General features: G+C 38.4%; 1 protein-coding gene across 1 annotated transcript in view; it reads left to right on the top strand.

The window, feature by feature from the left end:
• The window catches only part of RAD51B (RAD51 paralog B), a 646,490-nt gene that overhangs the window by 47,624 nt on the left and 586,686 nt on the right, over positions 1-12,180 (top strand). The window contains exons 6-7 of the mRNA XM_014591690.2: positions 427-546; positions 4,597-4,780. Of these exons, the coding sequence (XP_014447176.1) occupies positions 427-546; positions 4,597-4,780 (304 nt within the window). The remainder of the gene's footprint in view (positions 1-426; positions 547-4,596; positions 4,781-12,180) is intronic.

The following is a 12,180-nucleotide window of genomic DNA, read 5'->3' as shown; positions in this document are numbered from 1 at the left end:
TTTCCCTCTCAGTATCTCTCTCAGGCAAGAGCTTGTGCCCTATACCCCCCCACCCCCCACCAGTAAGTGGCATGGACTCCCATATGGCTAACCATGATTTGAGTCTCAGATTTGGCAGCTTGCTTTTTCACTTTTCCTCTTTTTTTGTGACTCTTTCTCATCAAATTAAAAAATAATGATGAATAAAATTAAATAAAGTGATTCTTTTAAAAAAGGAGGGCTTACATTCTAAACTTATATATTAAGCCATTATGTTTGATTTATTCATTGATAAATCATTTATTTATTGATAAATCATTCATTTATGTATGATTTATTCATTGATAAGGCATATGAATTTCCCCAAGTAAAATGCATTAGAGAGTCAGGAACGTGGCTTGAAATATCATTGACTATTTCAACTTGTGCAATTTTTTCTGCCCACAGATTGGTTAAGATAGCAGAATCCCGTTTTCCCAGGTATTTTAACACTGAAGAAAAATTACTTTCGACAAGTAGTAAAGTTCATCTTTATCGGGAGCTCACCTGTGATGAAGTTCTGCAAAGGTATATACTATTTTAAATTTTGATATTTTAATTATGTTTTGAAGATAAATATTTTATTTTCCATGTTTTTTAGCTTCTAAGAAAAAAGTTCCTTATTTCTTAGAATTATGGGAAATAGGAGCCAGCGGATGACATAATGGCTATGTCCCTGGACCCCACGTAGTCGACTGCGGTTCAACCCGGACCCAGTAGCTTAAACTCATGCCAGACACGTGTGCGTGTATGCCCAAAATCCCAAGAGGAGAATGGAGAAGGGATTGTGGCATGGCCATCCGCTCTGAGGGGTGATTTCTGCTTTTTGTCTCTCTGTCTTTCTGACAAGTGCACGTGCCCTATAACAAAAACCTCTCTCAAAAAAAAAAAGGAATAATTTCATTGTTTGTTTGTTTATTTATTTATTTATTTATTTATTAGATTTTTGCCAGAGGGCATGTGTGCTTGTGTGAGAGACACATGCTGCAATCCCTTGTCCTTCATTTCCCCATCCCGTTGGGATTCTAGGCATGCATACACATGTGCCTAGCATATTTTTTCAAGTAGCTGGGACCAGGATGTGAACTGTGGTCAGCCATGTGAGATTCACTTCCCTTAACCATTCAGCTACAAGGCCAACCTGGAAGCTATAGTCTTTTTTATAACCTACTTTTAGAAATGATGTATTGTTGTTCTGTCAGGTGCTATTGGTCACATAGATAAACTCTGTACTGTCACAGAACAAGTGGGTCCATTGCCTAGTGTGCATACATTGCCAATCACTATGGTAACAGGTAACAGGTCTTAGAGTAAGAAAGTTTTATTGCATAACTAGCATGGAAGCAGAAGCAAACTTTAAATTGGCTTCCTCTATTGCAATAATTTAAAAAATTATTATTTTTTAAAATAATAATTTATTTCTTTAATTCCATTTGCTATTCTTATCTTAAAATTTGACCAGAGAGAGATGGACAGAGAAGAGAGAGAAACGAAAAGTGAAAAAGCAAGGCACCAGGTCTGGAACTAGAACTGTAGTCGACCATGTGGCAACCCCACACCTTAATCTCCATGTTACCTGCCAGCCCCTGATGGTGGGTTCTTTCATAGCTCAAGGAACAGGGAGGGAGTTATGTGGTAATGTTTCTTGCCTGTCTCAGATTGGTTGGTTAGAGACTGAAAGAGAAACCACTTTTAGGTTATTTGGTGCTAATGGAGTGAGATTGGCAGTCAAGGATTGATTACTGCTAGGATATAGGGTGATGTTTTCCAGTCCCAGATTGGTTGGTGCTGGGATTTAGGGCCCTTTCCACTTTTTCTTTTTTTTTGGAGAGGTTTTTGCTATAGGGCGTGTGCGCTCGCCAGACAGACAGAGAGAGACAGAGAGATAGAAAGCGAGAAATCACTCCCCAGGGGGGATGGCCATGCCACAATCCCTTCTCCTCTATTCTCCTCTCGGGATCTTGGGCACGCATGCACACATGCCCAGTGTGAGTTTTAAGCCACCGGGTCCAGGACACGAACCGCGGTCGACTACGTGGGAGTCCAGCGACATAGCCATTACGCTAACTGCTGGTCCCGAGCCCTTTCCACTTTTAATATCATTCCCTGAAATAGGTCCTTTTTTATTTTATTTTATTTTATTTTTTTGAGAGGTTTTCACTATAGGGCGCGTGGGCTCACCAGAGAGGCACAGAGAGACAGAGAGACAGAAAGCAAGAAATCACCCCCCCGGGGGATGGCCACGCTGCGATCCCTTCTCCTCCATTCTCCTCTTGGAATCCTGGGCACGCACGCACATGTGCCTAAGTTTTAAGCCACCGGGTACACGGTCAACTACGTGGGAGTCCAGCAACATAGCCATTAAGCTAACTGCTAGTCCCATTCCCTGAAATAGATCCTTATTTCTTTTCTTTTTAAACATTTTTCCAGAGGGTTTGTGCATTCACCAGAGAAACAGGGGAAGGGAGAAATCACCCCAACACTCCTCAGTGGGACATTGTCATTCTGCAGTCCCTTCTCTTTGATTTCTTCATTCTGTTGGAATTTTGGACACACATACACACAAGCTTGGTGTTTTTTTCAAGCCCCTGGGTCCAGACTTGAATTGCATGTTTGGCTATGTGGGATCTGGTTCCCTTAACCCATAGACCACAGGGGCAGCCTGGTCTTATTCTTTTTTGGGGGGTTTCCAAGAGCATTTTATTTCCCCTACAACTGAGGTCATCTGTAGGTCACTCAGGCCTTTGAGCATATGCAGGCTGCAACTAGGCTTATGTAACAACAGTTAATACTAGGTGTTTTCCTTTTAAGCCATTTCTGGCTAATTACAGTACAGTATGGGTGGGGATGACACAAGGGTGTGAAATAGTAAGAGGCTGGAATAAGTGGGGCCTTTATGGAGACTAAGTATCACAAGTAGTTTTACCCTAAACCAGGAGCTTTAGCAGCATTGTAGGAGATCCAAGGAATTATGAAAATAAAGAAAAGTATTTTGCTCTATTTCCAAGAGTATAATATAATGTGTGTGTGTGTGTGTATGTATGTGTGTGTATATACACACATATATACAGATATATATATATATATATATACACAGATACATATACAAGTATATTTGTGTGTATACACACACAAGTATATATATGAGCTGAAAATAAGTTATATGTACAGGATTCTTGTAATCATTACGGTTATTTAGGGAAAAACAATTTGTTATTGTTGATGTATAGTGAATGAATGTAAATAAATAAATATAATAAAAAATTCATGATAAAAAAAGAAAAACAATTTGTTATTGTTTAAGTTGATAAGCCTTTGCAATACCCTACTTTTTTTGTTTGTTTGTTTAAAATGCTGTAGTGTGTGTGGGCTCACTGGAGAGAGGGACAGTGAGAAAGTGCCCCCAATGGCGGATGCCCACTCCATAATCCCTTTTCCTCCGTTCTCCTTGTGGGATTTTGGGCACATGTACATGTGCTCAGGCTGCCAGGGCTGAGGCTTGAACTGCTCTGTTGGTCATGTGGGGCCCAGCCCCTTTAATTACCATGCTACCTACCTGACCTATGCAATACCCTACTTCTAAAAATTAAAGTTTTTAAAAATTATTTTTTATTTTATTTTATTTATTTTTTGAAAGATTTTTGCTATAGAGTACATGTACTCATTAGAGACAGAGACAGAGAGACAGAAAGCAAGAAATCACCCCAGGGGGGGAGATGGCCACTCCGAAATCCCTTCTCCTTCATTCTCCTCTTGGGATTTTAGGCATGCATACACACATGTCTGGGATGAGTTTCAAGGCACTGCATCTGGGACGCAAACCACTGGTCATGTGGGAGTTCAGTGCTTTAACCACTACACCCACCTGCTGGCCTTCATTTTCATGTTTTGAATGAAAAGATAGTTACTATTTCTGGTATACATATAATCTGTGTATATCTTTGTGGGCCATAGAATGGTTTTAGAGGTATGCATACTATATACAATAATCAAATCAAGGATATACCCATATTCATCTTCTTCAACATTAAACATTAGAGTATATCGTGCACATTTGTTAATAGTTCTACTATTCAGGGGTTGACAGGTGGTGTGATGGTTAAGGGTGCTAGACTCCCACATGACCAACTGCAGTTCAAGTCCTAGGACCTGGCGTGGTGGCTTGCTCTCTCCCTTTCCCTCTCTCTCTCTTTCTCACACTCTGTCCCTCTCTAGTCAAATTAAAATAAATAAAGTAAAATAAAATAATTAAAAAAATAATTCTATTCAAAAAGTATATATTTTGGAATATATTAAATTGTCCATATTTTTTATTCTGCTATGATTCACCATCCTGTAGCCTCTTTTCTTTATTTACCTGCATTCTTCTATTCCTTATAAATTTTCTTATGAACTCTCCCACCTTCCCCCAAACCTCTCCTGGTATGTACAATTATGTCTCTATTTCTATGCGTTTGAGTCCTTTAGTTTCTACCTTAGAGACATTTAGTATATGTTAAGTGGGAATATGTTCAATACCCTATTTTAAAAAATGATATTTTAAATATACTTACTATTTTATAAATTCTGCTTGTATAGGATTGAATCTTTGGAAGAAGATATTATTTCAAAAGGAGTTAAACTTGTGATTATTGACTCTGTTGCTTCTGTGGTGAGAAAGGAGTTTGATACCCAACTTCAAGGTAATATGAAAGAAAGAAACAAGTTCTTGGCAAAAGAAGCATCCTTATTGAAGTATTTGGCTGAGGAATTTTCAATCCCGGTAAGTTTTTCTTTCTTTCTTTTTTATTCCTTTCCTTTCTTTTATATTATATTCACTGGTTTATATTATTAAGTAATAAAATGAGAGGAAATGTAAAACAGATGACTTTTTTAAAGGTAATATAGGTCTAATTGCTATGGCTAGTAACACCATCTTCTTAAATTAGTTTATCTGCTGAGATTATTTTACTTTTTCCATAATTTGAGCCTGGCACAGGTTCAGTTTTTTTTTTCTGAGAATTATTTTACTTAACTTTATTTATTTGTTTTTAATTTGACCAGAGAGGGATAGAGTGAGAGTGAGAATGAGAGAGTGAGAGAGAAAGAGGGAAAGCCGCCAGGTCCAGGACTTGAACCTTGGTCGGCCATGTGGGAGTTGAGCACCTTCAACAACCATGCCACCTGCCAGTCCCTCAGTTTTGTTTTTTAAGAGAGACTTTTGGTATAGGGCACACGTGCTTGCCAGAGAGACAAGAAAAGAGAGATAGAAAGCAAGAAATCACTTCCCGAGGGGATGGCCACACCATCTCTTCTCCACTGTTCTCAGGATTTTGGGCATATATGCACATGTGCCTGGTATGAGTTTCAAGCTACCAGGTCTGGGACACGAACAATGTGGCCATGTGGGAGTCCAGTGATGTAACCATTACATCATCCGCTGGTCCCTAAGTGTTTTTATTTTGTTTTGTTTTGTTTTAAGATACTTTTTTTCTATAGGGCACATGTGCTAGTGGAGAGACAGAAAGAGACAGAGAGACAGAAAGTGCAAAATCACTCCCCAGGGGGAATGGCCTTCTCCATTCTCCTTTTGGGATCTTGGGCACACACACACATACACCTGACGTGAGTTTGAAGCCCCTGGATCTGGGACTCAGCCGTGGTGTACCACAAGGGAGTCCAGCAATGTAACCATTCCGCCATCTGCTGGTCCCCCTAAATTTTGTTTTTTTGAAGTTCCTATAAGTCATTCCTTTTATTCCTCCTTATTATTTACTTTTGTGTATGTTCTGTATAATATTTCCTATAATATTTACTGAGATAAATATTAAGTAGTAAAACGCCATGAAATTGTCTAGGTCTATTTCTGTGCAGTTTTTCTTATACTGTGGTAGTTATATATTTTAAGAGTATTTTAAGTTTAGATACTATGTTATTGTGTTAAGTGCTATTTTGTACATAGTAAGATTTGGATTGCTTCACATGGCCAGATGTCATCTTTCTATTAAGGGGTGTTCTGAGTGACAGTGCCAGTAAGAAAACCTTGAGGGGCTGGCAGGTGGCATAGTGGTTTAAGGCGCTGGATTCCCACATGGCCAACGATGGTTTGAGTCCTGGACCTGGCGCCTTGCTTTCTTGCTTTTAACTTTCTTTCTTTCTCTGTCTGGTTTAAAATGACAATAATAATAATAAATTTTAAAATGATAATAATAATAAATGGAAACAAATAAATAATTCTAAGAAAAAAAAGAAAACCTTGGAAGATTACTGTTGACATGGCTTTTAGTAGTGGACATTGTATTCAGGAAATCTAAAGATAGGGAATATTGCAAGGGTTTGTGGTGTATAAGCTACAAGATGCGTGTTCTACATTACATTGCAATCTGCAGCATGTGGGAGAGTTCTACTGTTCTACAGCCTCATCAACATTTAGTATTGTCAGAGTTTTCAATTTTATCTATGCCTCATCTCGATAGAATAAAATCCCTTAAACTAGATAAAATTTTGAAATGATTTCATAATTTTTCTATTTGTTTATAAAAAATTAAAATCTTGGATTTTTGTAATTAAAGAATATATGTAGTATAAACTGCTACAATAGTCTTTGAGATTTATGAAGCTGAGCAAGAAATTAAGGGAGAAAATGTGGCATACAAAAAATTCTACATATTTTAATGGCTTTTAATTTACATTTTGGATTAAAGTCAATTACTCTAAATTTTTCTTTGGGTGATGCTCACCTTTTTTTTTTTCTTTGCCAATAGGCACATGCACTCACAAGAGAGAGACAAAGAGGGAGAGGCAAAGAGAGAGCATCGCTCATGGGGAATAGTCATGCCACCAATCCCTTCTCCTCCATTTCTCCATCTTGTTGGGATTTTGGGGACACACACAAACACATACGATCAGTGTGTTTCACAAGCCATCAGGTTTGGGACTTGAACTGCAGGTCAGCTATCTGACTGCCTTAACTCCAGACTACGGGTGGGCTATCTGAGATCTGGCTGCCTTAACTGCAGACACAGAGTTAGCCTGCTGAATTTCTAATTCTACCATTTTACCTACATTTATTAATTGGCTTTCTTCTGTGAAAAAAAAAAAAAAAGGTTTCTTTTTTCTTCCATTTACTTATCTATTTTTATGAACTCATGGATTTTTTTTTTTTAATTCAGTGGGCCATAAATAATTCCTATTATTTTTTGTTTCACTGCTGAAGTTGTCCCAAACTTGGCTGGTGAAAGGCCCTTCATGCTGGGACCAGCAATTAGTGTAATGGCTATGTCGCTGGACTCCCACGTAGTCAACCGCGGTTTGCGTCCCGGACCCGGTGGCTTAAAACTCACGCTGGGCGCGTGTGTGTGCGTGCCCAAGATCCCAAGAGGAGAATGGAGGAGAAGGGATTGCAGCATGGCCATCCCCCCTGGGGGGTGATTTCTCACTTTCTGTCTCTCTGTCTCTCTCTGTCTGTCTGGTGAGCGCACGCGCCCTATAGCGAAAACCCCCCCAAAAAAAAAAAAAAAAAAAAAGACCCTTCATGCTGGCCACTATGTCTTTTTGACTTATTGTCACCATTTTTTGAGCTATATTTTTATAACATAAAATGACATCCCATGCTCATTTTGTACTTTCCCAGCTTTAGCTGTGGAGCCAGTCCTTGTTCTTTTCAATAGAGAATAGTATTTAGGATCCAAAATGTGTGACTTGGTGTGTTCATTGATTCCAACTCTTCTGAATTCCAGATTCTCTTAGCAGACAGGGCCAGGAAAAACAAAAGTGTGTGTGGACATGTCTGTGCATGTGTATCTATTTCTACACATTATCTGTATGTCTATATCTTGACCTACTTCTCTTTATATCTATTGTGAATTCATACTGCTATTTCCAATCACAGGGTTCGCTCTGTTTTTCCCACTTTCCACATTTGTGAATCCTTTCTTCAGTGGTAAGAAACCTGACTTCTATTGTTCATGGTATATTTACTTATTCACTCAACTACAGAATATACAAAAGGTAGTTTCTTAATTGTTAACTTATACTTCTAGGAGAGACACTGCTATTATTTAAACTTTACGGCTTGGAATTTTTGTAAAAAAATCTTTGGTTCAGAGGAATATATAGTAATTCAGACTGGGTTCAGAAGTTACTTTGGTTTGCTCTCTACCCACCCTAATGTGATTATGTTACACATTAAAAAAAAAAAATACCGGAATGTGCACGTGCTCACCACAGAGTAGAGAGAGAGAGAGAAAGCACCTCCTGGGGGAGCATGGCCACCATCCCTTCTCCTCCACTTCGCCACCAAGTCAACACTTTGGATGTGCATGCGTACACACTTGATGTGTTTTTCAAGCTGCCAGGGCCACATGGCTGTATGGTATCTGACTCCCTTAACTACAGGCCAAGGGGCCAGCCCATGTTATACATTTTAGTACAATTCTATTAGTATACTGTTTTAGGGCTTTCACCTTATCCTGGTGGATTTTATTTATGTATTGATTTTTAATATAATTGAACAATCACAATTATACAGAAAAGTATTTTCTAAGAAGTGTTGTATATCTACCTTCCCTAGTTTCTCCTAATCCGTTCCCACCTGCCCATAATTCCATCTTGTTCTACTTAGCTCTAGTAGATAGCCAGTCTCTTAAGCTTCTGGTTTATCCTTCTCTGTGTTGTTTTTCCTTCAAGCAGGTTCATTCAGACTTTCTTTCTCTTTCTTATAAAGGTGAAGTACTGTAGCTATTGGGGTCATCAGAAAAGTCACTATGCATTTTTGCATAGAAAAATAGTGAAAAAATATGTCGTGACTTTTTGATGACCCAATATTTCAATTCTGCAACTATCACTACTCTGCTTCTAGAACATTTTTATCACTCAAAAAAGAAACTCTACATCTATAATAGTCATTCCCCATTCCCCCTCCCTCTCAGCTCCTAGAAACTACTCATCTGCTTGCTGTCTTATCTCTTTGGATTTGCCTATTCTGGATATTTCATATAGTTAATCATACAGAATACAGTCATTTTTTGATACTTCATTTTTGTTATCGTCGTTGTTGTTGAACATTGTAGCTTGAAGGTAGCTATATACTAGACATTTATTTCATTCTTCCATTGCTTAGAAGTCTGTTGTGTGGATATACCATAGTTGATTAATTTATTTAACCACTCTCCTATATATAGACCTTTAGGTTATTTTCTAAAGTTTGGCTTACAAACAATGCTTCATTAAATGACCTTGTGCATATGTATGTTTGTACTGTTGGAAGTAGAACTTCACAGTAATTTCCTAGAAGTGGAATTGCTTGCTCAAAAGATAAAATCATATGTAGTTCTGTTAGTAATTGATAGTTTGTATTCCTACCAGCAATATAAGAGCTACTTCAAAAAGCTAATGGGAGGGCCAGCAGGTGGTGTGGTGGTTAAGGTGCTGGACTCCCACATGGTCGACTGCTGTTCGAGTCCTGGAACTGGTAACTTACTTCCTTACTTTCTTTCTGTCTCTCTCTGGTGAGGGTAAGTGCTCTAAAGCAAATTAAAAAATAAAATAAGATGGAAAAAATTATTTTAAAAAGCTAAAGGAAAAATGGAATTAAAGTACAAGTTTATTTTGGTGAAAAAAATTGGAAAACCACATATGATTTTTTTCATTATACACATTTCCATTAGTTTTTGCAAACTTGTGTGAATATCTACAGAGTGTTGTTGTTAGTTTTGGCTATCAGAGAGCCAAGAACTTCTAAATGAGTAAGACTGAATGTCTTTTTTTTTTACTTATTTATTTTTTTGACAGGGTCTTGCTCTGTTGTGATCCTCATGTCTTAGGCTTCTGAATAGCTAGGACTACAGGTGCATGCCACTGGCTTTCCTTATGTTTAAAGACCATTTACAATTTCTTAGTATAAATTATTAATTATCTCATACATTTTTCTTTTGGGATTTTTCTTTTCTTTTCTTTAATTTTTAAAGGTTTAAAAAGTTTATTAGAAGGCCAGATGGTAGCGTGGTGATTAGGATGACTGGATCCTGCATGGCTGCTGCACAGTCAAGTGCCAGACCCAGCAGTTTGAAAAGCATGCTGGGCACATATGTGTGCACGCCCAAAATTCTGAAAGGAGGGAGAAATGGAGGAAGAGGGATGGCATGACCATCCCCCAGGGACTTGTTTTTTCAGTCTCTTTGTCTCTCTCTCTCTTTATCTCCCATGAGTGCATGTACCCTCTGGCAAGTTAAAAAAAAAGTTTATTAGTTCAATAGAGTTATTAATCCTTTTACTAGTGATATATTTTGCAAATATTTTCTCTATCACATTTTGACTTTTTATAATTTTTTGGGCCATGTGTAAACTTTCTATTTAAAAAATAAGTTTATCTTATTTATTTATTATTATTATTTTAAATGTGACCAGAGAGAGACAGAGGGAGGAAATGAGAAAGCAAGCCTTAAGGTCTGGGACACAAAGTACAGTTGGCCATATGGGAGTCCAGCACCTTAACCACCATGCCTCCTCCAAGTTTTCTTTTTTTTTTTTTTTTAGAGAGAATTTTGCTGTAGGGCATGTGCACTCGCTAGAGAGACAGAGAGAAACAGAGAGGCAGAAAGCGAGAAATCACCTCCCAGGAGGAATATCCATTTTGCAATCCCTTCTCCTTTATCCTCCTCTCAGGATCTTGGGCACCCATGCACATGTGCCTTCGTGAGTTTGAAGCCTCCCGGTCTGAGACTTGAACCACAGTTTACAACATGGGAGTCCAAAGGCCTAACCATTATGCTATCTGCTGGTCCCCCAAGTTTTTTATTTTCAATGTATCAAATACATTTATATTTGCTCTTACTGTGTCTGGATCTTCAGTCATAGAAAGCCTTTCATTATACCCAGGTTAGGCAGAAAGATACTCATGTTTTCTGAAAATGTGCATATACAGTTGTTCATCATTGTTTATGGATTTGGTATTTGTAAATTCGCTTCCTTGTCAAATTTACTTGTAACCCCCTAATTAATACTCTTGGCGCTTTTATAAAGATTTGCAGACTTGTACAGAATGGTGAAAAATTTCAGTCCTTATAATATGCATGTTCCAGCTAAGGTTGAACAATGTGATATTCTGTCTTCTTGATTCAGTATTTATATTGTAAAAAAGTCAGTTCAGTCCTCACACTCAATATCTGACACCAGATGTGTGGGAGTTTACCCCCATTGGGGAAGCAGTTCTCTGGCTGATTTTCTAGTGGACACCAGCTAGGTATCCCTTAATTCAATTCAGTTCCAACACTCTTCCTGGAGATAGTATCAGATTCCACAGGATTCCCTCTTCAGATGCCAATCACAAGCACAGGTTCTGACCTGTACTTTGTACCAACTGGCTATAAATTGTGGTTCCCACAGCCTCCTCCTTGGGTTTGACTAATGTGCTAGAGTGACTCATACTACTCAGAGAAAGACTTAACTTCCATTTACCCTTTTCTTAGAAAGGATATTACAAAGAACGGATGAACATGTAAGACAAGGCATGTGGGAGGGGGGTGCAGATGCTTCCCCGTATCAGTCTTTTTTGGATTTTATGGGTAGAAACTCCTAACCCTCTAATTCCTTGGTCTTTTCTGGGACCAGCCCCCATTCTGAATCCCACCATAGCACTCATCTCATTAGGGTATAAAATGTGCTTACCACTCCAGAAATTCCAAGGGTTTTTAAAGCCCTGTGTCAGGAAAAAGGCAACAAAGACCAAATATAGATTTCACAAGGGCCAGGTGATGGTGCAGTGGTAATGCAACTGGATCTACATGGGAAAGGTCATGGGTTTATGCCCCAGGATCTCCTGTGATACAGACTGGCTGAAACTGGGGCAGATAATTGCATAGAGACCCTGTTGGGATGCTTTTCTCTCTCTTGCTGTATCAGAAGAAATAGATAAATAAACTATTGATCTAATAATCAATAGCTTATTAATCTCTCTCTCTCTCTCTCTCTCTCTCTCTCTCTCTCTCTCTATATATATATATATATATATATATGCAGAGGTAGATATACAAAGTTTATATTTATTTAGGTATCTCACAATATCACACTCTTTGTAGCTCCTGTATAAGTCCTTGGATTTTGTTCCAATCAGCGTAGCCTGAGTCCTATGTCCACTGTTGCAAGGGGGCATTGTTGCTGTTGTTGGATCACAATAGCACACTC

The sequence above is a fragment of the Tupaia chinensis genome, unplaced genomic scaffold (genome assembly GCF_000334495.1).
Source record: "Tupaia chinensis unplaced genomic scaffold, TupChi_1.0 Scaffold000609_1, whole genome shotgun sequence".
NCBI lineage: Eukaryota > Metazoa > Chordata > Mammalia > Scandentia > Tupaiidae > Tupaia > Tupaia belangeri.
Note: the sequence above shows the minus strand (reverse complement) of the source record. Positions and strands in the feature narration are given on the sequence as shown.